The 27,118-nt window shown below is 42.2% G+C and overlaps 1 protein-coding gene across 4 annotated transcripts; it reads right to left on the reverse strand.

Annotated features, from left to right (window-relative positions):
• Nucleotides 1-2,148: 2,148 nt before the first annotated feature.
• ddx17 (DEAD-box helicase 17) lies at nucleotides 2,149-26,681 on the reverse strand. 4 transcript variants are annotated; one of them, XM_061699656.1, is made up of 16 exons: nucleotides 26,312-26,681; nucleotides 25,995-26,154; nucleotides 25,790-25,886; nucleotides 18,256-18,389; nucleotides 16,762-16,827; nucleotides 16,511-16,652; nucleotides 15,186-15,346; nucleotides 14,886-15,058; nucleotides 14,679-14,789; nucleotides 14,526-14,587; nucleotides 12,070-12,129; nucleotides 8,658-8,891; nucleotides 6,963-7,526; nucleotides 3,650-3,761; nucleotides 3,424-3,575; nucleotides 2,149-2,540 (listed from the first exon to the last, which is right to left on the reverse strand). In XM_061699656.1, exons 1-16 carry the CDS (start codon nucleotides 26,359-26,361, stop codon nucleotides 2,374-2,376), a joined length of 2,445 nt encoding a protein of 814 aa, XP_061555640.1. In that variant the 5' UTR covers nucleotides 26,362-26,681; the 3' UTR covers nucleotides 2,149-2,373. The 4 variants fall into 4 exon arrangements, with proteins under 4 accessions (XP_061555640.1, XP_061555641.1, XP_061555642.1 ...); XM_061699659.1 differs by lacking the exons at nucleotides 2,149-2,540; nucleotides 3,424-3,575; nucleotides 3,650-3,761 and adding an exon at nucleotides 8,357-8,432 and having other exon boundaries at nucleotides 7,356-7,526; XM_061699657.1 differs by lacking the exons at nucleotides 25,790-25,886; nucleotides 25,995-26,154; nucleotides 26,312-26,681 and having other exon boundaries at nucleotides 18,224-18,343.
• Between the last annotated feature and the right edge of the window lie 437 nt (nucleotides 26,682-27,118).

Below are 27,118 nucleotides of genomic sequence, written 5' to 3' on the forward strand. Positions count from 1 at the left end.
TGCTGGTGCCCATTTTTAAGAACAAGGGTGATGTGCAGAGTTGTGGGAACTCTGGAGGAATAAAGTTGATGAGCCACACAATGAAGTTATGGGAAAGAGTAGTGGAGGCTAGACTCAGGACAGAAGTGAGTATTTGCGAGCAACAGTATGGTTTCATGCCTAGAAAGAGTACCACAGATGCATTATTTGCCTTGAGGATGTTGGAAAAGTACAGAGGTCAGAAGGAGCTACATTGTGTCTTTGTAGATGTAGAGAAAGCCTATGTCAGTTCCTGTCTGGGTCAGAGTACCCAGAGAGGAACTGTGGTACTGCATGCGGAAGTATGGAGTGGCAGAGAAGTATGTTAGAATAATACAGGACATGTACGAGGGCAGCAGAACAGTGGTGAGGTGTCCTGTAGGTGTGACAGACGAATTTAAGGTGGAGGTGGGACTGGATCAGGGATCAGCCCTGACCCCCTTCCTGTTTGCAGTGGTGATGGATAGGCTGACAGATGAGGTTTGACTGGAATCCTCGTGGACCATGATGTTTGCAGATGACATTGTGATCTGTAGTGAAAGCAGGTAGCAGGCTGGAGGAACAGTTAGAAAGATGGAGGCATGCACTGGAAAGAAGAGGAATGAAGATTAGCCGAAGTAAGACAGAATATACGTGCATGAATGAGAGGGGTGGTGGGGGGAGAGTGAGGCTACAGGGAGAAGAGATAGCAAGGGTGGAGGACTTTAAATACTTGGGGTCAACAGTCCTGAACAATGGTGAGTGTGGTCAGGAAGTGAAGAAACGGGTCCAAGCAGGTTGGAACGGGTGGAGGAAGGTGTCAGGTGTGTTATGTGACAGAAGAGTCTCTGCTTAGGATGAAGGGCAAAGTTTATAAACCAGTGGTGAGGCCAGCCATGATGTACGGATTAGAGACAGTGGCACTGAAGAGACAACAGGAAGCAGAGTTGGAGGTGGTGGAAATTAAGATGTTGAGGTTCGATGTTTTGGAGACAAAGTTAGAGAGAGCAGACTTCAATGGTTTGGACATGTCTAGAAGAGAAATCGTGAGTATATTGGTAGAAGGATGATGAAGATGGAGCTGCCAGACAAGAAAGCTAGAGGAAGACCAAAGAGAAGGTTGATGGATGTCGTGAGGGAAGACATGAGGGCAGTTGGTGTTAGAGAGGAGGATGCGGGAGATAGGCTTACATGGAAAAGGATGACGCGCTATGGCGACCCCTAAAGGGACAAGCCGAAAGGAAAAGAAGAAGATTAGCACCCAAAAAATAAATCAAAACTTAAGGAGCATAAACTCTATTACCATGTGTTCTTGGGCCAGTTGTGCAACACGGTAGTTAAAGAAATTCCCCAGCTTATGCCTCGATATGAGCATACGAGCAGGCGGTGAGCCACAAGTGACGTCATTATGCCGCGAGGAGCCAAGACTTAACAATGTTTGATTTGACTGATGCATGTATTAAGATGTGGATGGCACTTACACGTATTAAGGTACACTACTGTATATTCACCATTATCAAAAACAACAAGCCGTTTCAAAGCACATACGATGTCGTGGAATGAGCAGCAAATCGAATAAGCCTCGATATGATCAAGTGTTCAACCACATCTATTTTGACATATTAAATAAGATGAATAATTAACCCAAGGGCAAACAACAAAAGGCTCCAAAATGAAAGGGCAAACATTTAAAATTATATCAACACAAAGCTGCTGACAGCATCTGCTAAATGCCCAAAATACTTTCAAGAAAATGACAATATCACAAACATCCATCCATTTTCTGAGCCGCTTCTCCTCACTCGGGTCGCGGGCGTGCTGGAGCCAATCCCAGCCGTCATCGGGCAGGAGGCGGGGTACACCCTGAACTCGGTGCCAGCCAATCGCAGGGCACATACAAACAAACAACCATTCACACTCACATTCACACCTAGGGGCAATTTAGAGACGTCAATGAACCTACCATGCATGTTTTTGGGATGTGGGAGGAAACCGGAGTGCCCGGAGAAAACCCACGCAGGCACGGGGAGAACATGCAAACTGCACACAGGCGGGACCGGGGATTGAACCCGGGTCCTCAGAACCGTGAGGCTGACGCTCTAACCAGTCGCCCACCGTGCCGCCAATAGTCACAAACATGATATGCAAAAATGCATTGACATCTTTATTCTTGACACAAATTTTGTACAACAAAAACACACAAAAAAAAACTTCTGAAACTTTAAAAGTAGGCTTGACTTGTTTGCTAGTCTTATGATTAGCAGTAATCCAATAGATAAATATTGTCCCATGTTTGAGTGCCAATGTTTGAATAGATCCTGTCAATGAAATCCAAATGTGCCATTTAAGGTCATTAAAGTGCCTCCACCCCAATCCTCAGAAGTACCCTGTGGGGTCATTCTTGTCGCACATCTGCACATGCACGTGCGAGGTGATTCCCGGGTAGACCGCCTGCATGGGCATCATGACGCCCAGACGCTGGCCCTTGCTCACGCTTCCCGAAATCCTGTCCGGATTCACATAGAAGAGTTTGACACATAGACCTGCATGGAGGAAACGGGTGGGAAAGGTGAAGGTCGGTGGTGGGAAGTAACAAAGAGCAAATACTTGCTATTACTAATGAGGAAAGATTATTTGAGATATGAAGGTTTTGAGTTACGAGCATGCTAATGGAACAAATTAAACTCTTATCTTCAGGCACCACTGGTCCTATCAATTACTCGCATAGGTTCAGTACAATGTTTCCTGTCGGTACAGTACTCGCTGTATTGCGGTTCACCTGTTGCGGGGTTCAGTGGATTTTGAGTGCATGCTGTTATTTTTTTGTGGTAAAATAAACATTTCCTAGCCTAAAACATTTTCATTGTAAAAATAATAATAATAATAATAATAACAAAGTTATAACACATTACCAGGAATAAATTGTAAACAGTGTACTATTACTACTGTGCATTACTGTATGTTGAAGAGTATAAAACTCTTTAAGCACCCTTTAAAGAGTTGTATACTCTTTAAAGGGTGTTTAAGAGTATAAAACGTGTTTATAAGAGTATGGTATAGGTTAATAGGAGTGAGGAAGATTCATACGAGTCTGGGGAGGTTCATAAAGCCCTAAAATATGTATAAATAAATAAATTTAAAAATAGAATTTATTTATTTATTTTAAAAATAAATAAATAGAATATTTTTATTTATTTTTATGAATAAAAATAAATAATAAAGAAATAATACAATGAAAAAAATTCTACCTTGCAGACTTAATCTATTCCCGGGGTGGTCCAGAACCTAACCCCCGCGAGGGATTACTGTATTTCTACTTTTGCCATTCTTTTCTTTTTAACTCAAATTCTGTATTTCTACTTAAGTACAGCATGGGAGTACTTTTGCCACCTCTGTTCAAGGTGAAGATGTGAGTGCGGCACTGACCTTCACCCTCCAGGTTGATGCCATTGTTGATGGCTGCCTTCTTGGGGTCAGAATAGACGATGATTCTCCCACGGAGAGTGACGTCAAATGGAGCGTAGACCACCGAGCTGTCGTCGCAAGCGATGTCCAAACCGAGGTGAGACCTGCCACCTCTGGAAGACGACACATGACACGTCAGAAAAGTCAAGTCGTACCTGCCCCGGGTCATCGGGTCCAGCCACCTCACCGCGGGGCACCAAAGTGACCTTGACCCCAAATGTCTGATGTCCTCGGGTTGTTGTTGGGGTTCCCCTGGCATAGCTGGCCGAAGGTCACTCCCTCACACACGCACACCATAACTGCAAACAGGCACACACACACACACACACACACACATACAAGGTTAGCACAAGACTGAAAGAGGTTTTGAGAATCACCCAATAATGTCACCCAGCAGTGCTGCGAAAAGAGCCACGTTCTTCATCATCTTCGTCGCAATGACTCCACCTGGGCCTCACTTCAGCTTTTATCCACAGCATGTTGACGGGGAGAGCCGCCCCTCCCCTCCCTCGTTTACAAAATTACCAAAATTCCGACCGGCAGTGTTTTGTTAAGTCAACAAACAGGGCACACGTGTACACGCAATGCACGCACGCGCACACACACCCTCAGCAAGGCTTTGGTTCGTGCCGACACTTGACTCACTTAGTTGGATCATTTTACTTTGCAGCTTGGCCCGCTTGCCCTGTGTCAAAGTTGTTGTTGAGCAAGACAGGAAAGTCTTATCACGTGCAAATTGTATGACTACTTTCTATTCAATATTCATGTTTACTTTTTGATCGACCTTGCTTCGTGTAGTTGACTTATTTCTCATTTGTCCTTGTCATTAGGAACGAACACAAACAAGTTAAACTTTGGAACAAATGTGTGAATTAAGACTAAAACCATTAACAATTGCTTTTGATCAACTAAAAGTGTATTAATCCGTTTTTATGAGATGTTTGGGAGCCCCTGGAAATCTCAGGTCCCCAGGCAATTGCCTGTGCTTGCCTAAGGATTAAGTCCACCCCTGGACAAAGGCCTTGTTCTGTCCTGTCTTCAAATACTGAAATGTTCATCACTTATCGCCAGACTACTTTGTAATTTTGTTTTGGTCGCTGTAATTGCATAAAATCCAGCTTCACAAAGGTTGTTGGAAATGGAAGAAAGGTATTCAGTGCTTCTTTGGCAGTTTGGAAGGCTTTATTGCCTCATTTGCAAGCCTCTCACCACCACGTTACACAGAGTGGGCGTGGAGCGTGAGAATCCCCTGTGGTACAGTGTTCCCTCGTTATATCGCGGTTCACCTTTTGCGAATTCAGTGCATTGCGGACTTTATTGAATGTTGTTAAAAGAAAAGGTGATGTAACACAGTGGTAAACATGGCCCTTTCTCAGCCTTTTTGGAACGTGTCACAGCCATAAAATTGTAAGTTTATGATTATTTGCTAAAAACAATAAAGATCAGTTTGAACATTAAATATGTCGAAATAAATAGTCTTTGTAGGCTATTCAATTAAATTTAGGTTGAACATGATTTACAAATCATTGTATTGTATTATAATATAATTGTATTATAATTTTAATCCTACGATTAATATTATAGAGCGTCCATGTCTTTGTCAGTGGGTAAACTTACAAAATCATAACAAGCATTTTTGGGGGAATGTGGGAAGTGGCCGGAGTAGCCATAAAAAGCCCACACAAGTGCGGGGAGAACACCCAAACAGGAAGGCCGGAGTCCAGATTTGATGCCGCAACTGCAGAACTGTGAGGCAGATATGCTAACACGTGACTTTCAAAATAAAATTCAGACTCTCATAAATTTGTTTGTTGTTTAGTCTGTGGCCCACGGACGGGGGGTTGGAGACTGCTCTTCTATGGGATTTGACTAGCACCTGCTGGAATGTGGTGAAATGCAACTAGGAAAAAAAAGAGCGAAACAGCAATGAAGCTTGTTTGGAAGCTGGAGTGCAACGAACTGCTCTGTCAAAGCAGGTCAGTCAATCTGTTGATCAGCTGACCACTAAATTACTGATCACTAAGAATGGCGCTGTGGCCGCGCTTTGTTTGTCTATTCTCAGGCTGGAATCGGACAGTGGTGACTGGGGAACATTTGGTGTGTAACTGTGTTTGTGTGTGTCTTTGCAGAATGATGAAACCCAAATGTCTGCCAAATATATATATTTTTCTTGACGGAAGGTCATTTTTTTATTTTCCTACCCATCATTGTAATAATATTACACCTATCAGGGAGTGTCAAGAGCTTTCATTTGGCGTTTGCTGTGTTTTCTATCTTCTAAAAGATCAAGGTGGTTTCATTTAAAGGTGCTGTATTACCATAAGTTTTCAGTCATGCTTTTAATTTTGACGGAAACGTCATTTATAAAAGTGACGTTTCTGTCATCATAATATCCAAACAACACTCATTGGGTTGTATCAGCATTTAGCTTTCATTTAGCAGTCAATTTGGTATTATTCAAAACGAGCAAGTTTAGGCACTATGTTGAAATAAGTTTACTCTCTCCACACAAGCTTGTAAAGCTACCACTGCATATGACAAAGTGATATGGTTTCCACAGAGCAGAACACAACCAAGATCTTTAATTGGTGACAAAAATCCATCAGGAAAGGATCAACATCACTGCTACAAAAGTTTGACCACACAGGCAAATCATAAAACCTCTCAAAAATTCATAAACACAAAGTGGTCAAAGAGAAAATCTTAAAATGCTAAATGAAACACGACAAAGTAATAAAGTTAAGGAAGCTATGGAACTATGATTTAATCTGCTCAAAATACATTAATTGTTCTAATGCCTTGAACAAACTAAACGTCAACAATGCAATCTGCACCTAACTTGTAGTCACTGTCAGGAAAATAAAAAAACATTTGTACAAACAGGTTCAAAAGTTTCAGACAACAAAATACTCACTACTACAGTTTAAATACAGCCATCTGGCATGTTCGAACAATATACAACGCTAAATCTACGTACCAGTATATTGTACAAAACACACTTTCCGATTTATTAGGTACATCTACAAATAATACAGTAAACCCTCATGGGCTAACAGCGAAAATTCATGAGCAATGAATGCCCTCCCCCACAAGATGGAAGCAAATGATGACTTTCATCGAAATGAAGCTCCTCAACTCACTTCAAATTGGTTCCTCGGCACCAAGATGCAACCAGGTTGCGACTACGCAATACTGTTGTTGTGAATAGGTGAGTTTTTCAGGGAATAACGGAGGATAGGTTCCCCTAAAAAAAGATGTAGATAGTATAAATACGCTACTTTTAAGACGTTGGTCGAGGTTTATGAGGCCAGCTATATTAAGAAATCTTGCAAAGTCAAATTTTCCTTTTCTATTGGCAGATTTCATTACTCTATCCCCTTGTTTTTAAAGTTTTTGCAGTTCAGCCCGGTTTATCTTTCTTGAACCTAATAAATCGGCAGGAAGGTGGACAGACTGGCTCATAATTAAGTGTCAGTAAGTGGGTGTGGTTTACTTCCTACCAGGAGGAGGAGGAGGAGGAGGAGGAGGAGGAGAAGGTGGAGGTGGCGGTGGTGGGGGTGGTGGTTGAGCAAACTGGAAGGTTGAGTGCCCCATCAGGCCCATCACGGGCTGGGGCGGGTTGAACTGCTGGGCCATGAGAGGTTGGGGGCCTGACAAGGAGGGTGGGACTGGTCCCACTTCGACTCCCACGGGTGCAGAACCGCCCCTGGGACAGCTGTACTGGCTAGTACTACTGCTGCTGTTACTACTACCCTTCTGGTACGAGCTCGAGCTAGAGCTGGAGCTGGAGCCATAGCTGCGTCCTCCATTCCTGCTGCTGCGATCCCTGTAAGACGAGGAAGAGGATGAGGAGGACAGGCGGTCCCCATCCCGGCTGCTCGAGCCTCGACTGTCACGGGCGTCACGGGCGTCACGGCTGTAGCTGCTGCTGCTGCTGCTCCCACGGCCATCTTTGGCACTGCTGCTGCCTCCCCCAACTGAGCGCATTCGCCGGTCACACTCGTCTTGGTACATGAGGTTGGGATTGTTGGAAGTGGAGCTTCCTCGGAAACGGGGACGGCCACCTCAGAGAAGGAAGAAATATTGCTGATATTATCGTTAGTGTGGTTTATTTATTTATTTTGTAAATTCCATATTCTTGACCAGATTTGTACTGTAAAAACTGGTTGCTTTTTCCATTTTCTTTGTGCCACATACTGTACATGACTCACAAAAGGTTTCAGGGTGAACGATGAACCTAAAAATATCCTATAACGTTTGCAGGTGAAATAATTTTTACCTTACCTTCTTTCAGCTTTTGAATTCACATATCCATCTGTGCAATGTTTCAGTATTTTACAAGGAGATGAATAGCAAAACTCCCAACAGGTGTTTGATCCATGAATCGAACAATACATTTCCAAAGGTGTCCACTGCATTTCTGTCACTCTTCCAGTCTCTGTGTATCTCTGTTGCAACCTGCTGATGATGCTCTTGTGACTCTCTTAGCTCAGTGGCCATTTCTCTGAGAACATCCTGTTTGAAGCCTTGAATGTGACAAACTGTTGATGAATCGTTAGGTGTCATCTTGGTCTCATGATATCAAAATGTCAACAACATAATGAAGAGCCTTGTTTAAACACCAATTCTAATAAAACCGGGAAATGTATTGGTCAATTCATGGATCAAACACCTGCTATGAATTTTGCCATTCATCTCGTTGTTCGAGAACGGCAAGTACAGTGAACCCTCGCTCCTTCGCGGTTCGACTATCGCGGATTCACGATTTCGCAGATTTTTTGACACTGCAATTTTGCATGCTGTTTTTTACACGCACGAACCCGCAGTGTCTCCTAATTGACCTTGCGTATTTTTACAGTGCAATTCTGCATGCTGTTTTTTACAGCGTACAAACCGGCATTGTATTCTGCGTCCTGATTGGCTCCTGTACTGTAGAACAATTTGAATCCATCTCCTCCGTGCCATGTCTCCTGTACAGCACAGAATGCGTTCGGCTTGCTAAATTTTAATTAGTGTTCAATTGCTAGCAGTGTGACTCTAAAGTGCCTCTCTTGTCTTTGGAATGTGGGAGGAAGATAGACTACCCACAGAAAACCCACGTAAGAACAGGGAGAACATGTAAACTCCACACAGGCAGGCTGCTTGGCCATTGAAGGTAACTCACATAATATGCTAGAACAGAACGCATGCCTTACCTCCGCCTCCTCCACGTCCAGTGTCAACCAGCTGCAGCAGTTTGGGATTGATGGCCTGTCTGGCCTCCTCCAGAACCCTGATCAGATCACGAGCCTGACGGAGGTTACCAGGAGTAAAGAAAGTGTACGCAGTGCCTTTGTTATTGCTGCGGGCCGTGCGTCCGATCCGATGGATGTAGTCCTCCGAGGAATTGGGGTAGTCATAGTTGATGACAAACTTTACATCTTCCACATCTTTGGACATTCGGGGCAATATTTAGGGGTTGAATAGGATCAGTGTGATGGGAGAAGTTGGGGAAGAGGAAAACAAAAATAATAGTCAGAAAAAAATACTATTTGCATTGAACATTAGAAATGTCACACTTTTAAGAAACTCACACTCTTTAGTATCCACTTACCTGTCACTTTTGTACGGCGTACAATTAGCATATGACAACAGTACGAGTCAGGACTATGACATATATAAAATAAATATATCAGTTGGTTTCATTAAACCCCTGCTAAGGCTATAAAAGTTGGATCAGCATAACATTGTACACTTTCATAGATCTCCTGTACAAACCCTCATGTTGTCCACTAGATTCATGCATTAGGCTAAAAAATCTTGCAATATTAAGACAAACCCCTCCAAAAATGTTTTGGAGAAATTTATTTTGTAATTTTAGCGCAATACTGCTCAGTATAGGAGCAACATAACTGCCTTAGTGGAGGTCAACTTGAATTTAAAGGGGGATTTTAGCTGTTTAAACTGATTACCGTACTGACAAGAATTTGAATTCATTGTAGGGGCAAATGATTTGTGGTCTGTTTCTCATTACAGAAGACAGAGGGCTCAGAAGACTGATTGGAGGAAGCATCATGATGAAGGCTGGAGGAGAAAAAGGGGAAGAGGAGTGGCGGTATGCCTGTGAATATTCTCATACATCCACGTCATTTCACTCTCAGGGCATTGAATCAATTACTACAGTCCAGTTGCGATCAATTCAATGCCCTGAGAAGGGGTAACGGGGTACTCACCTTGTTTCAGAGATATAATGATCGTCTATAAGGTATAGTGATGGTCTATAAGGTTACTACCTTTCCCCCAACCCCTCTGCATTGCTGGGAGGTCAGCAAGCATAGGGGGAGAACGTGCAGGACAAAAGGAGTCCCACCTCCCGCTGCTCACCACAACCCTCCCACTTCAACAAATGAGAGAATACAGACACAGACATTGTGACAATCTTAGCCTCTCTCTGTCACCCCAGCCTGGTGGACAGGAAGGATCGTTACTGGATTCTCACTAGGGGCGCACTGCCAGATGTTAACTGCTGGCAAGCGGTATTGAGATGTGGGGTGGGTGGACAAGTACATTTGACAGGCTTTGGGGATAGTTGATTGGCATACCATGTCCCGATTTCCTCTCATGCCACTTTCACCGAGTGTGCTATCCACGAGCCCCAGTAACAAGAAACAGACACGAAGGAACACGTGTCAAATTCAAGGCCCGCAGGCCAGATGTGGCCCTCCATGGCATTTTGTGGCTCGCAAAAGCCTGCCACAATTCCCTTCACTCATATTCAAAACAAACAAAATGATGGCAATTATGTATGATGGGTTGATTACTAGGGTTCCTGCACAGAGCATATTAGGTGGGAGGGGTATTAGAGGGACAAGAAGTGCAACGGCCTCACACTCTAGCCACATGCCTACTATAGTCCCTACAAAAACATAGAACAGCTCAGTTTCGAGCAAAGGTGGTTTTCTAAAAAAACTAGCACGTTATGAACGCCACTTCCGGCTACATTTAAATTGCCTCTCCAAGGGCTCTTCAAATGGAGCCAAAGCAATAACAAATACCATTATTACTGTATTTACAGCATCATAAGTGACACTTACATTACTGTTACACTTGTCAGCATCCTTAATTTCATCAAATCTATTGCATTTTCCTGCTGTTTCATTTTAAATGTCATTAAATCTATTCCATTTACATTTGCATTTTGTTTCCTGACCGTACCCAATGTGAACTGAACCATGAACTAAAAACCAAAAGGTACCTATCGAACCATGAATTTTGGCTTACCGTTACACCCCTAATGTTTACACAATTATGTGGTTTCACCGTTACAACCAACCCCATGAGGGCAACCATAACGGCGATATGGCCTGCGATGAAAACAATTTTGATGCCCCTACACTAAGGGAAAGCTCTGGGGATGGCTCTGAAAGTGGGCCCTCTCAGTAGAGTCCTGCATGCGCAGGTGACTTCTTGACAAATGGGACTTGTCAGCACTGGTCTGATTTGATGGATAAGAAGAAGAATGGTTATATAAGTCTATAGGGCTACAAGGACCGTGGTGGAGCTAAATATAGGGTCTGACAATGAATGAAAGCAAACAACAAAGACGTACAAAGACACTAAACAGGTTGAAGAAGAGAGTGAAAGAGTGGATGAAGATGAGAGGTTGAGTTTATGTGTGAAAGAGGAATTAGAAGGAGTGGAAGGAAGAGCGACAAACAATTACAGAGAGGTGACTCCTCCAGGCCAGGACTCCTGCCAGCCAGGACCAGACATGACGTCCGCAGAGGGAGAGGCCGGCCGCCACAGCCAGTGGTGGTGTGTGTGGTGGTGGTGGGGTGCCTGGGGGGTGTCAGGGGCTGAATCGTTGGGGGGCGCGCAGCCTGCAGCACAGCCGTCCACGGGCAACTTTGGCTGCGATCCACCCTCAGCTCAGGATGAGTCGCTCTTCTCGTGACGCACCACAGTGTCTCTTAGTATCAGTGGCACCAATTGAGAGCTGATTATTCTGTTACAGACATGCTTGGTTGACGGTTGTGGCTCCTCCAATCAGTGTGGTGCGCCACTTGGACGATGGCGTGGCTGAGGGGAGCCCACCCTGACAGCCCAGCAGCCCCCCATGCTCGCCCCTCCTTCCGTGCCCCCTCCCCAGTCAGCCAGGCAGTCGGTGTCCTGGCAAGGCGGGGAGAGAGCATTGTGTGCTTTGTGGGCTCGGAGATGGCTGTGCGGGACTGATTAATCAGGCCGTCTCTCTCCCAAAAGTCGGCTTTCGATTAGTCATGCCTAGGTCCGGCTGCAGGCTCCCGAGGGCCTGTATACTTCTAGTTGGCAGAAGAGAGACTTGGAAACAAACAAAGAAAAGAAAATGAAAAGAAAACAAATGAACACAGAATTAGGTTAAAGGTCGATCTGCATTACTAGCCTCACCTCTTACATATACCTTACATTCATCATTAAAGGTCTTCACTTCACTATTCAGTAAATATGATTTGCTTCATAGATGCACACTGATCTGAGAAGCATCATATGTTTGTCAAAGAAGAGAGCTCTATGTGCTACTGCCTTACTCTTATCTATACAAATCAAATGTTTGTGTGTCGTTCGACTGACATTTTAGCACTCAGGACATACCCAAACCACGGGAAGCCACATCAGTTGCGATGAGGATTGGAGCTTTTCCACTGCGGAACTCTAAAACACAAAGAAAAGATGATTCAGGGTCTAGAATAAACTTGGCGATTCATTGACCACACCTTGAGGTATGTCTGCACATTGGAACGTCTTGAAAATAAAAAAATATTAATAAAAGACTATTGCCCAGAACCAATTTACGCCACAAAGAACCATTTGACCACTGACCATGTTTACTGCACTGACATTTACGTACGCGCTGTTCGGCCAGTGAAAAACATTGCCAAAAGCAACAGAGGAGCATCTGCAAGTGATTTTTAAGGCACTATTACAACCCCAATTTCAATGACGTTGGAATGTTGTGTTAAACATAAATAAAAACAGATTACGATGATTTGCAAATCATGTTCAACATATATTTAATTGAATCCACTACAAAGACAAGATATTTAATGTTCAAACTGATAAATTTTATGTTTTTAGTAGATAATCCTTAACTTAGAATGTTATGGCTGCAACACGTTGCAAAAAAGCTGGGACAGGGTCATGTTTACCACTGTGTTACATCACCTTTTCTTTTAACAACATTCATTAAACCTTTGGGAACTGAGGACACTAATTGTTGAAGCTTTAGGTGGAATTCTTTCCCATTCTTGCTTGATGTACAGCTTCAGCTGTTCAACAGTCCGGGGTCTCCGTTGTTGTATTTTACACTTCATAATCCGCCACACATTTTCAATGAGACAGGTCTGGACTGCAGGCCGGCCACTCTAGTACCCGCACTCTTTTACTACGAAGCCACGCTGTTGTAACACGTGCAGAATGTGGTTTGGCATTGTCTTGCTGAAATAAGCACGGGCGTCCATGAAAAAGATGTTGCTTGGATGGCAGCATATGTTTCTCCAAAACCTGTATGTTCCTTTCAGCATTAATGGTAACTTCACAGATGTGTAAGTTACCCATGCCATTGGGACTAACACAGCAGCATACCATCACATATTCTGGCTTTTAAACTTTGTGTCCATAACAGTCCGGATGGTTCTTTTCCTCTTTGGCCCGGAGGACACAACGTCCACAATTTCCAAAAACAATTTCAAATGTGGACTCGTCGGACCACAGAACACTTTTCCACTTTGCATCAGTCCATTTTAGATGAGCTCGGGCCCAGAGAAGCCGGCGGCGTTTCTGGGTGTTGTTGATAAATGGCTTTTGCTTTGTATAGTAGAGTTTCAAGTTGCACTTACAGCTGTAGCACCAAACTGTATTTACTGACATTAGGTTTTCTGAAGTGTTCCTGAGCCCATGTGGTGATATCCTTTCCACATTGATGTTGGTTTTTGATGCAGTGCCGCCTCAGGGATCGATGGTCACGGGGATTCGATGTTGGTTTTCGGCCTTGCCGCTTACATGCAGTGATTTCTCCAGATTCTCTGAACCTTTTGATGATATTATGGACCGATGATGATGAAATCCCTAAATTCCTTTCAATTGTATGTTGAGGAACATTGTCCTTAAACTGTTGGACTATTTTCTCACGCACTTGTTCACAAAGAGGTGAACCTTGCCCCATCTTTGCTTGTGAATGACTGAGCAATTCAGGGAAGCTCCTTTTTTACCCAATCATGGCACCCACCTGTTCCCAATTAGCCTGTTCACCTCTGGGATGTTCCATACAGGTGTTTGATGAGCATTCTTCAACTTTCTCAGTCTTTTTTGCCACCTGTCCAAGCTTTTTTGGGAACGTGTTGCAGCCATAAAATTCTATGTTAATGATTATTTGCTAAAAACAATAAGGTTTATCAGTTTGAACATTAAATATCTGTATTCAATTAAATATAGATTTGCAAATCATTGTATTCTGTTTTTATTTGTTTAACACAACGTCTCAACTTCATTGGAATTGGGGTTGTAGATGTGTCTGCGATTGGCTGGCGACCAGTTCAGGGTGTACCCTGCCTCTAGCCCAAAGATATCTGGGACAGGCTCCAGCACGCTCGCGACACGAGTGAGGATAAGTGGAACGGAAGATGAATGAATGAATATTAGATGTGTAATATACATAAGTTGTATGATTGAGCTGAATGGTAGTTAGCAGGATTTTTTTAAACCTAATATGGTAATTGCTCAGGCCCTAATGCTAAATGCGAATGCTTATCGTTTAGCAAAGGCGATGTTTGTTCTCCCAAATTTCAAACCATACACTCTGTACCAAAATATGTAGTATAAGGATCAAGTCCAGCCCTCATAAATGACATTAAAATGCATGTAAGTAGTAAAATAATAATAATAATAATGCATTTGGGGGGATTTTGTTTTTGGCGAGACAGTGGGGTGGAGGGGGGGGGGGGGGTTAGGGGGGCGCATTACTCTGCTTAATATCTATAGGACCATCGATTCTAAACATATTTTATTGTGACAAGCCTACTATATTGTGACTGTTAGTGTGTTTGTTGTACCTGATAACACCCAATCTCTCTCTGGCTGGCTCTTGTCACCATGAATGCACATTGCTGGCCACCTACAAAACAAAGCAGCAATCTACGTCAAAAGACAGCTCTGTGACATCATTGATAGCTCCTCAAACTGTAACAGCATCTTCCTCAGCTCACCCATCACGTCTCATCCTACGTGTGAGGTCATCACATCGCTTCTTGGTCTCGACAAAGATGATAGTCTTGTTCTCTTTCTCAGCCATGATCTCCTCCATCAGCTGTATCAACCTAAAGTAAAAAAAAAAAAAAAAAAAAAAAAAAAAAAAAAAAAAAAAGTATGATTAAAAACATGCAAACAGGTCTGCTATGTGAGCAGTATCTTACTTGTTGTCCTTTTCACTATCCATGCACACGTCAACTATTTGAAGGATGTTGTGGTTCGCACTGAGCTCAAGAGCGCCAACATTGATCTGCACGTAGTCTTTAAGGAAGTCTTCAGCCAGCTGACGTACCTCTTTTGGCCAGGTGGCACTCCACATCAGCGTCTGTCTATCCGGCTAGACATGCACAAATACAGTTACATCTCAAGAAGCTACAATTTTTATTTTAGTGCTTTTTAAAACTTCATGAAACAGGACATAGCTATCTTTCCCATTTGTGGACTGAGTTTATTATTGGCATTACCCTGATCTGGTCCACAATTTTGCGAATCTGGGGTTCAAATCCCATGTCCAGCATGCGGTCAGCTTCATCCAGAACTAAATATGTGCATCGCCGCAGGTTGGTCTTCCCTGACTCAAGAAAGTCAATCAGACGCCCTGGAGTGGCGATGCAGATTTCAACCCCTGTGAGGGAGAAATAGATAAATATAAAGGCTTCTTTGTACTCGCGCGGGCGGTGACCGCGCTGTCGTCACTGCAGCTATCCCCCGCGCAGTTTGCCTTTATACTCGAGCGCAACCCCATGCGCACTGTTTTGAAAATGTCCTGCAGTTCTCCTGCAAGTCGGGGTGTCCCTACAGCTAGGAGACCAGAGTGGACTTTCCTCTGTATTTTATGGCCATTTCCGGTAGCCATTTTTACTTTACTTTCCGGAAAGGAACAAAGCAACAACAATGGCGACCATGCAACAGTGTCTGCTAGAACAAATGGTCCGAAATGACCAGATGGTACGTTTAATTATACTGCAAAAAGAAGGCAGCGGCGTAGGTGGTATGTGGAACCAAGCGGAAAGCTGAGTAAGTCATTACAGCATGTGACTAAAACGGACCAATCACGAGAGATGATCTCCATGGCATTCTGCGCGCGGCGACAATTTGTGCCGTGTGCGCGTCAAGTGCCGCACGGCCCTATGCGTCGGTCACGTGATATAATGCGGGCACTGTTGGCCGTGCGAGAGTATAAAGAGGCTTTAAGACAATGGAAACTAGATAGTTGGACGGTGCAATTAATTTAGAAAAGTTCATGTCTATAAATTCAGAAAAGGCGCTTTCTCTGAAGAGAACATTCTTGAGAACAGAGACATCAAACTCATTTTTGTCACAGGCCAAAGCGTAGTTATGATTTCCCTTGGAGGGCCATTATCACTGTGAACCCATATAAATGTATAATCCCTTCATATCATTACATATAAACACCACATTGATGGATAACTAGTTTTAAAATCAGAAGCCAGTAAAAGTTGTTAGTTCAACTATTATTTATTTGAAAAGGGGCATTGGTAACAAAAAAAAAGGGTGATATAATATCTCAACGTAATTAAAAGTGAAGACAATTTGCAATTTTGGCATGAAACATGAAGCCGACATACATGATTTGCTTTCGCGGGCCACATAAAATGATATTGGGGGCCAGATCTGGCCCCCAGGCCTTGAGTTTGACACCAATGCTTTAGCCCGTTCAATGAGAATACAGTACAAGCAAAGTAAAAGTAAATAGCTGTTCAAGTTGTATTTCTTTAGACATAGTAGCTAAACAGTACAATAATAATTAATGGTCAATAGTGAATACCTCTCTCGAGATCGCGGATCTGGGGTCCTTTGGGAGCACCCCCATACACACAAGTGGTTTTGATACGAGATGATTTCCCATAGTCGCACGCCACCTGCTGGACCTGCTGTGCCAGTTCTCTTGTGGGGGCCAGAACTAAACACTATAGAGTATGAAAAACATGCCATAAAGAAGACCCACTATCAAATCGTGTTATAAATATGCAGCACGTGACTCTCAGCAATATTTATATTCCAATTCTCTTTACGTACAATGGGTCCATCTCCACGCTCCAGGTAGGGCTGATGATTGATGTGCACAATGGCTGGCAGCAGATACTGTGGACGAACAAAAGGGAATTGATTTTATTACTATGAAGAACAGCATTCAAATGAATAATTCTGAGGATTTGTGTAGTTTTAATCAGCATTCGTTGGGCATTCCTGCACAATCTAATGTGATCCTATTCAAGAGTTACAGTTCTTTCATTAACATGTTTATTATTGTATTGGTTATAGTTTGCAGTTGTGTGGAAGGATTTAGTGCCTAAAAGGATTTAGTGCCTAAAAATGGTGTGGTGTGGAGGTGGTTTGTAAATTATGCTGAAAACTGTTACCTCCAAAGGTGGAAACAGGACCAATATTTCACCACCTAAAGCTAAAACACACAGCTGAATATAAGCAGGCTATGAAGACATGTGTGGAGGACAAGTAAACACCTTGTGTGGCTCGGTGTAAAAGTCTACAAATGTTTAACCAAGCATTGCTGGAGCACTCCCGAGCTGCAATCCTTACGATTTAAAAACAACCATTCATTCATTCATCTTCCGTTCCGCTTATCCCCACTAGGGTCGCGGGCGTGCTGGAGCCTATCCCAGCTATCTTCGGGCGAGAGGCGGGGTACACCTGAACTGGTCGCAGGGCACATATAAACAAACAACCATTCACACTGACATTCACACCCAAGGGCAATTTAGAATCTTCAATCAACCTACCATGCATGTTTTTCAGACCTGGGAGGAAACCGGAGTACCCGGAGAAAACCCACACAGGCACGGGGAGAACAAGCAAACTCCACTCAGGCGGGGCCGGGATTTGAACCCCGGTCCTCAGAACTGTGAGGCGGATGTGCTCAACAGTCCCCCCACCGTGCCGCTAAAAAACAACCCAAAAAATAAGTAAATAAATAAATAATAAATAAATAAATACATAAATTTTAAATAAGCTGGATATTACCGAAGCGGTGACATATATAGCTTAGCCAAAGACATGATGCCAATTAAGACTGTACAAAAGGAGGGTTTTAAACAAAAAAGTTGGACTTATGGAATCTACAAGAGCACCAACAGGTGTGTCACAACAGGCAACGGGTCCAATGTTGTCAAAGCCATCTCCCTCAATAAATGGACCAGACTTGTCATGTTTTAGACATCGTCTCCACACCGCTATTAGCAGGTTTCAAGTGCATTTAAAATACTGCATTATATTTATGTATTAATATTTTATTATTTACTTCAACTTTAAATATTGTGATAGAATTTTGAGGCTTTATATGTGCTCTGCGATTGGCTGGCAACCAGTTCAGGCTGTACCCCGGCTCTCGCCTGAAGTCAGCTGAGATGGGCGCCAGCAGACCTGCGACCCTAGTCAGGATAAGCAGTTAAGAGAATGGATGGATGGGTCACCCACCCCTAGTGGCCAGTGAGTATATAAACAAAAGACATTTCCAATTTACCATGTGTTCTTAGGGTTAAAGATGTGTCTCACCGACAGGGTCTTCCCTGAGCCGGTCTGTGCAATTCCCACCATGTCTCTCCCACTGAGGGCGAGAGGGAATCCTTGAGCCTGAATGGCTGTTGGCTCCTTGAAGTTTTGCTGCATCAAGACATCCATTACATATTCTAAATAGGAGAAGAGAACAAACAAATGTATTCAGTGAAGAAGACACCCAAGACATTTGCATTTGTTTTGTGTATTTTTTTTGTGGTAACGTAGATCATCAGCAGTGCTGGGAAGTAACCGAGTACGAATACTTTTTTAGTGTAGATTTTTCCATATACAGTGTCTATACGTGAGTATTTCTTTCTGGGGACTTTTTATTTTTACTCCGGACATTTGAAAACTTTTACCTGTACTTTCTACCCTTACTTTGTCAAAATACGCTTGCTACTGTATTCAACCTTTGAAGTTGATGACACATTGTACAACCCCAATTCCAATGAAGTTGGAACGTTGTGTTAAACAGAATACAATGATTTGCAAATCATGTTCAACCTATATTTAATTGAATACATAACAAAGACAATATATTCAATATTCAAACTGATGAACTTTATTGTTTTTAGCAAATAATCACGAACTTAGACGTTCCAAAAAAGCTGGGACAGTTTGGGCTGGAATGTTTAGCACTGTGTTACATCACCTTTTCTTTTAACAACATTCAATAAATGTTTGGGAACTGAGGACACTAATTGTTGAAGCTTTGCAGGTGGAATTCTTTCCCATTCTAGCTTGATGTACAGCTTCAGCTGGTCAACAGTCCGGGGTCTCTGTTGTTGTATTTTACGCTTCATAATGCGCCACACATTTTCAATGGGAGACAGGTCTGGACTGCAGGCAGACCAGTCTAGTACCCGCAATCTTTTACTACGAAGCCACGCTGTTGTAACACGTGCAGAATGTGGTTTGGCATTGTCTTGCTGAAATAAGCAGGGGCGTCCATGAAAAAGACGTTGCTTGGATGGCAGCATATGTTTCTCCAAAACCTGTATGTACTTTTCACCAATAATGGTGCCTTCACAGATGTGTAAGTTACCCATGCCATTGGCACTAACACAGCCCCATACCATCACAGATGCTGGTTTTTTAACTTTGCGTCCTAACAGTCCGGATGGTTCTTTTCCTCTTTGGCCCGGAGGACACGACGGCCACAATTTCCAAAAACAATTTGAAATGTGGACTCGTCGGACCACAGAACACTTTTCCATTTTGCTTCAGTCCATCTTAGAGGAGCTCGGGCCCAGAGAAGCCAACAGCGTTGCAATTGTACGTCGAGGAACATTGTCCTTAAACTGTTGGACTATTTTCTCATGCGCCTGTTCACAAAGAGGTGAATCTCGCCCCATCTTTGCTTGTGAATGACTGAGCAATTCAGGGAAGCTCCTTTTTTTACCCAATAATGGCACCCACCTGTTCCCAATTAGCCTGTTCACCTGTGGGATGTTCCAAACGGGTGTTTGAAGAGCATTCCTCAACTTTCTCAGTCTTTTTTGCCATCTGTCCCAGCTTTTTTGGAACGTGTTGCAGCCATAAAATTCAAAGTTAATGATTATCAGTTTGAACATTAAATATCTTGTCTTTATAGTGTATTCAATTAAATATAGGTTGAACATGACTTGCAAATCATTGTATTCTGTTTTTATTTATGTTTAACACATCCCAATTTAATTGGAATTGGGGTTGTATTTAAAAAAAAAATAATAATAGAGAGGGCGGCACGGTGGACGACTGGTTAGAGTGTCTGCTACACAGTTCTGAGAACCGGGGTTCAATCCCCGGCCCCGCCTGTGTGGAGTTTGCATGTTCTGTGTGGGTTTTCTCCGGGCACTCCGTGTTCCTTCCACATCCCAAAAACATGCCTGGTAGGTTGACAACTCTAAATTGCCCGTAGGTGTGAATGTGAGTGTGAATGGTTGTTGTTTGTATGTGCCCTGCGATTGGCTGGCAACCAGTTCGGGGTGTACCCCGCCTCCTGCCCGATGATAGCTGGGATAGGCTCCAGCGCCCCCGCGACCCTAGTGAGGAGAAGCGGCTCAGAAAATGGATGTATGGATGGAATAATGAGAGAAATAGAGAGGAATTAAGTCAACCAGGGTTGAGATCTTGATTGATTGGACAAAACAGGGAATGTAGCAACAAGGAAGGTGGAACCAGGGAGCATCAACAACAATAGGGGCCCATGAACTTTTGAGTTCCTGGTAGAAAAAGGTTCTTGTGGTGTGTGCTACGTGGTTTGTGTTTCCATCGCACTTATTAGTTCATGGTAGCTTAAGCAAATGAGGCTGATGGTGCTCATTACTGAAACCTACTGTATCTACAAAAATGCGGTATTTCAAGCTTTCAATGTCTTATTTTATATCTTAATCTAAATTTGAAATATTTTTGATACCTGTAAAACATAACCCTTTATCCAATTAGAATGGATTCTCATTTGCAATGCCAACCTGGCTGCAGACAGTCTTTGAAGTAGGGATTTTTATATACAGGTACATTTCAATAAATTGGAATATATTTATTCAATTTTATTGAAATGACAAACCTAAATGGATTGTGAAATAGAACCTTGCAGATGACCATAGATGTGATTTATCAGCTGGAAAATGCATTACAGACATGAACCTGAAGCCTTACACAGTTCCACTACAAATTTGAGAACAATAACTCACATCTATAACCATCGGCAGGCTTCTACATTTAATTATTTATTCAATAAGAAGTTTTTCTAATGTCTTGGCATTCAGGCGATGACATTTTTCTTCATGTTCATGAAAGTTCTCCACCCTGAGAGAACAACTGCTCACATTCCTTTTACAGACCTTTTATTCACCACGTGCTATAATGTAATATTTAACTTGTTACAATATCACATTTTACAATCTGTATATGTATTTACTTTTATTTTGCTTTGTTTTACTCTGCTGTCTGCAACCAGGTTGGCATTAAATGAAAAAAAAGAGACATGACTTAATTGACAGCTCTTAGTTTGTAAATACAGCAGTGTGAAGTATTTGGTATCTGTAAATGTGTATGCATGAAAAAAAAAAAAAGACTACATAGCAAATATTTATTTGTGAACGGAAGATTTTTATTTTTTTTCCCAGTGACTGGCATGATTGGACCAAGGAAGACACACACGCCTGCGAAGGCTCGGTCCTCCGGTCCTTAGCAGGACCAAATTGGCCAGCGGTAGACCTTGCCAGCAGCAGATCTCGCCACTGAGCCCGTGGCAAACCTCCCGGCGGCGGACTTCGCCAGAGAGTCCGACACCGCGGCTCATCGGTGCTTCAGCTTGGTAAGCACAGTTTGTCCAACCTGGTCCTTGTCCACCAAGTGCGGCTTTTGTAACCCTTTCCAGACCGATAGATATCAATTGCTTTATTTCTCGACTGTTCAGGAATTTCTTTGGATCGTGTCATTTTGTTGCAGATACACACACACACACGTATATATATATATATAAATAAATGAGGGGGAAAAAAATATCCAGAAAATAACATTGTCTGATTTTTAATGAATTCTTTACAAAAGTATGGTGGAAAATGAGTCTTTGGTCAACAACAAAAGTTTATCTTAATACTTTGCTATATACCGTAATTTTTTTGTGTATAATGCGCACCCATGTACAATACGCACCCCAAATTGACCTCAAAATTCTGGAAAACCTTCTACCCATGTATCATGCATTTTTACAAGGCATGCTTTTGCTTCTACTCATATGATCAAAACAAAATTTGTTTATTAGTTTTTTTTCAAATATTTATTTACTTGCTCTTATTTTGAAATTCACAGCCCAACTTTTATTTAGTAAATGAAAAAACACACAGTTGTGCTCATGTTTGATTACCCAGGGAGAATTTGTAAGATGGGTACAATTCTTTAAAGAAAACATGAAAGGCCAGGCGAAACATTTAATTTTATTTTAATGGGTTTCAAATTAATCTGTCAAGCATTTCAGAAAAGCATTGTCATTAAACAGAACATAACCATAAAGAAATTAATGATGGTTGTTCAGTCAGTCGTATTGTAAAAATGTAATAAGTAAATAAAAAATTCACAAATTCTGCCAGGGTATGTAAACTTATGAGCAGAACTTTACATATTATGCAGACATACATACCCCTGTCATATTGGAGTGAAAGTGTAGGCTACACCTTTTTCATAACTTCTAGGTGGCGGTGGAATATTGGAAGGAAAGTGTACAAGAATTAAAGTGTACAGCTTTTTCATAACCTCTAAATGGCGGCATACATTTAGAAAATGTGAAAGTTTTTTTCAATTTTCCCCTATATAATGCACACTATTGACTTTTGACATTTTTTGGGGGGGAAAAAAATGCGCATTATACACGAGAAATTACAATACCCTTTGTTGGCAATGACAGAAGTCAAATGTTTTCTGTAAGTCTTCACAAGGTTTTCACATACTGTTGATGGTATTTTGGCCCATTACTCCATGCAGATCTCCTCTAGAACAGTGATGTTTTGGGGCTGTCACTGGGCAACACAGACTTTCAACTCCCTCCAAAGATTTTCTATGGGGTTGAAATCTGGAGACTGGCTAGGCAACTCCAGGACCTTGAAATACTTCTTATGAATCCACTCCTTCATTGCCCGGGCGGTGTGTTTGGGATCATTGTCATGCTGAAAGACCCAGCCACGTTTCATCTTCAATGCCCTTGCTGATGGAAGGAGGTTTTCACTCAAAATCTCACACATACACATTCATGGCCCCATTCATTCTTTCCTTTACATGGATCAGTTGTCATGGTCCCTTTGCAGAAAAACACCCCCAAAGCATGATGTTTCTACCCCCATGCTTCGCAGTAGGTATGATGTTATTTGGATGAAACTCAGCATTCTTTCTCCTCCAAACACAACAAGTTGAGTTTTTACCAAAAGGTCCTATTTTGGTTTCATATGACCATATCACATTCTCCCAATCCTCTTCTGGATCATCCAAATGTTCTCTAGCAAATATCAGACGGGCCTGGACATATACTGGCTTAACCAGGGGGACACGTCTGGCACTGCAGGATTTGAGTCCCTGGCGGTGTACTGTGTTACTGATGGTAGCCTTTGCTACTGTGGTCCCAGTTCTCTGCAGGTCATTCACTAGGTCCCCCAGTGTGGTTCTGGGATTTTTGTTCACCGTTCTTGTGATCATTTTGACAACACGGGGTGAGATCTTGCGTGGAGCCCCAGATCGATGGAGATTATCAGTGGTCTTGTATGTCTTCCATTTTCTAATAATTGCTCCCACAGTTGATTTCTTCACACCAAACTGCTTACCTGTTGCAGATTCAGTCTTCCCAGCCTGGTGCAGGTCTACAATTTTGTTTCTGGTGTCTTTACAGCTCTTTGGTCTTGGCCATAGTGGAGTTTGGAGTGTGACTGTTTGAGGTTGTGGACAGGTGTCTTTTATACTGATAACGAGTTCAAATAGGTGCCATTAATACAGGTAATGAGTGGAGGAAGAAGTTAAAGAAGAAGTTACAGGTCTGTGAGAACCAGAAACCTTGCTTGTTTGTAGGTGACCAAATATCAGAATGTGATTTTGTCTCTGATAGGTGAGGTATACCTATGATGGAAATTACATGCCTCTCTCATCTTTTTAAGTGGAGAACTTGCACAATTGGTGGCTGACTAAATACTTTTTTGGCTCACTGTGTATATGACACACACATACAGTGACTGAAATAAGTATTTAACACGTCACCATTTCTCTCACTAAATATACTTCCAAAGGTGCTATTGACCTGAAAATTTCACACTCACAAAATATGGGAACAACCCAAGTAATCCATACATACAAAGAAAGTAGAACAAATTAGCACAGAAATTAAGTTGTGTGTAAAAATGTGAAATGACACAAGGAAAAAAAGTATTGAACACATGAAGAAATGGCGGTGCAAAAAGGCAAGGAAAGCCAAGAGAACATCTAAAATCTATCAATAATCAAAAGCAATCCAGCTCCTTGTCAGTGCAAATGTGTATCAGCTGGTTCAGTCCTAATTGATGGCCTAGAAAAAGGTCTCATTGTCAAGGTGTGAGTCAAGACACATCTCATGATGCGTAAGGGCAGAGAGCCGTCACAAGGCCATGCCAAACGAATTGTTGCAAAACATAACGATGGCATTGGTTACAGACGCATATCTAAGCTTCTGAACGTTCCAGTGAGCACAGTTGGGGCCATAATACCCAAGTGGAAAGCCAATCATACCACCATAAATTTGCCTCGATCAGGTGCTCCAAGCAAGATTTCTGAGACTGGATTAGCACGTAAATTTGTCACAAGGAAAACAGTGAGCAATGTACTCCGCCACCATGGCCTGTATGCACACTCACCACGCAAGACTCCATTGCTGAAAAAAAAAAAAAAAAAAAAAAAACACCATGTCAAAGCTCATTTAAAGTTTGCTGAACAAATGCCAAACTAGGGACAAACTAGTTTAATACTGGGAGAATATAGTCTGGTCAGATGAGTGCAAAATTGAACTGTTTGGATGCCACAATGCACACCATGTCTGGAGGAGAAATGGCACTGCACATCACCCTAAAAACACCATACCAACAGTGAAGTTCGGAGGTGGAAACATGTTGGTGTGGGGCTGCTGTCCAGCAAATGGTACTGGTAAACTTCACATTATAGAAGGAAGGATGAATGGGCAAATGTACGGAGACATTCTTGACAAAAATATGCTGCCACCTATGAGAATGATGAAAATGAAACGAGGGTGGACATTTCAGCAGGATAATGATCCAAAACATACTGTCAAGGAAACTCTCAATTGGTTTCAAAGAAAAAAAAATAAAGCTGCAAGAATGGCCCAGCCAATCACCTGACTTAAATCCAATCGGAAATCTATGGAAAGAACTGAAACACAAAGTCCATAAAAGAAGCCCACGAAACCTTTAAGATTTGAAGACTGTGTGGAGGAATGGGCCAAAATCACACCAGAGCAATGCATGCAACTAGTTTCTCCATAAAGGATGCATTTTGACGCTCTCATTACAAACAAAGGCTTTTGTACAAAGTATTAAATAAATACCAGTTGGCGTGTTCAATACTTTGCCCTGTGTCATTTCACATTATTACACACAATTTAACTTCTGATCTTATTTGTTCTACTTTCTTTTGATGTATGGATCATCTGGTGAAATTTTCACATCAATAGCACCTTTGGAAATATATTTAATGAGAAAAATGCTGACGTAAAAGTACGTATTTCAGCCGCTGTGTGTGTGTATCACTATGCTTTTGCCTGGCGACCAGAAGGTACACCACGCCTTCTTACCCCAAACGTGGAAGTGTTGCGTGCATAGAATCTAATTTTAATTTTATACTTATGTACATTTCAGATTATACTTTTTTTGTTTTACAGTTACTTAAGTACATGACTTGAATCAGTCTACTTTTACCAGCCTTTGTTTTGTTTTAAAAACACATAAGTATCTGTACTACTTCTACGGTACATAAGTACAAAGTGTGAGTACATGTTTGAATCACGTTTGCAGATGCTTACGAGGAAACTTAGCTTGATGGAAGCCAGTGACGGGCTTTGGGCAGCCTGAACCTCGAATAGTTATTTCTTTCTTCCTTCCGTATTCCTCAATGTCATACTGAGAGGGAAAAACAAGAGTGTGAGAATCCACACGGTGGCGCTGTGGTTTAAGAAACTCAACACAAAATTATCACCATATTCAATTAAAAGAATGAAACAAACATACCTGACTCATGCGCTGTACTTCCGGATGCTCCTTGTAAAAGTTCTTCTCAAATTTGGGAAGTTCCTCCAGATCCCATCTTTTCTTCCGTAAACGGTCACCAGGACTGCCGAATTTTTTAATTGATGCTGAGCCGCCTCTGCTGGACCCGAAACGAGGGCTTCTGCAACATGATGACAATACCACTTTATTGATAGGTATCGGGCTAGAAAAACTAGATTTCTGCTTTTCGTGGCGCTAGTCTCAAGTGTGGAGTGTACATAAACAAATGAATTGCAGTTAGCTTTCAAGCTAACATGGATTTTACAATATTTTCTTACCCTCTGTCACGACCACGGTCTCGATCTCGGTCTGCGTAAGAGCCTCGCATTTTAAGACTCTCGCCTCCTTTGAGGGATAAATACGTTTTCTCAGATTTTTTAGGTTTCGTTCGCTTTCCCCGAGTTACCAGTTTTCAGGCCTGAAAGCTACACTCCGACGCGCTTACTAGTTCGGGAAAAACACGCTCAACGTGTAATGCTGCTTGCGTGGACTGTGACGTCCTTACAGATTCCTGATGAATGGAGACAAAAAATATATAAGAAAAGGCATATAGCTTTGATGATACAGGACGTTTACACTGCTGTTAATTTGCAGATAATAGCTATGTAGTTAGCTTAGCAATTCGGCTGGGAGCGGAAGCCACGTTGATTGGCTGCTTGGTATCGACTGGACCCGCCCCAGAATAAGATTGACACCGTTGTTATTTTCTACGCAACAGCGTTTTTGTAAACCAAAAGTTATTTTGTAAAGGATCTAAAACCCAGCACATTTGAGTTAAAGTACTCAATATAAACAATTAAGTGAACAAACGACACAGGCATCTATAGTTAAACTAGTTATGAAAATAATTGCAACACAATTTTCTCGCTGTATCCATTGAATTTTAACGATGCAAATTTCCCCCTTGTGGGACTAATAAAGGTTATCTTATGTTCTTCACATTTTACACCGTTTCATCACAATCAATGGTCTTGATTACCAGAAGAAACTTGTTTCTGAAACGGCACAACAGCCACCCTAAACACATCAGTCTGTCAGCTTGCAATCTAGAACATTGTTTTTCCAAGAACTACGTATTACAATTG

This window comes from Phycodurus eques, chromosome 16, assembly GCF_024500275.1.
Source record: "Phycodurus eques isolate BA_2022a chromosome 16, UOR_Pequ_1.1, whole genome shotgun sequence".
Lineage (NCBI taxonomy): Eukaryota > Metazoa > Chordata > Actinopteri > Syngnathiformes > Syngnathidae > Phycodurus > Phycodurus eques.

Excerpts from the sequence above, each read along its gene's own strand:
- ddx17 (XM_061699656.1), bottom strand. The coding sequence starts at position 26,361 with ATGCGAGGCTCTTACGCAGACCGAGATCGAGACCGTGGTCGTGACAGA. Across the intron at positions 25,887-25,994 it reads AAGTACAGCGCATGAGTCAG|TATGACATTGAGGAATACGG; the intron begins GTATGTTTGTTT and ends TTTCCCTCTCAG. Across the intron at positions 14,588-14,678 it reads CGTAGGATGAGACGTGATGG|GTGGCCAGCAATGTGCATTC; the intron begins GTGAGCTGAGGA and ends TTTGTTTTGTAG.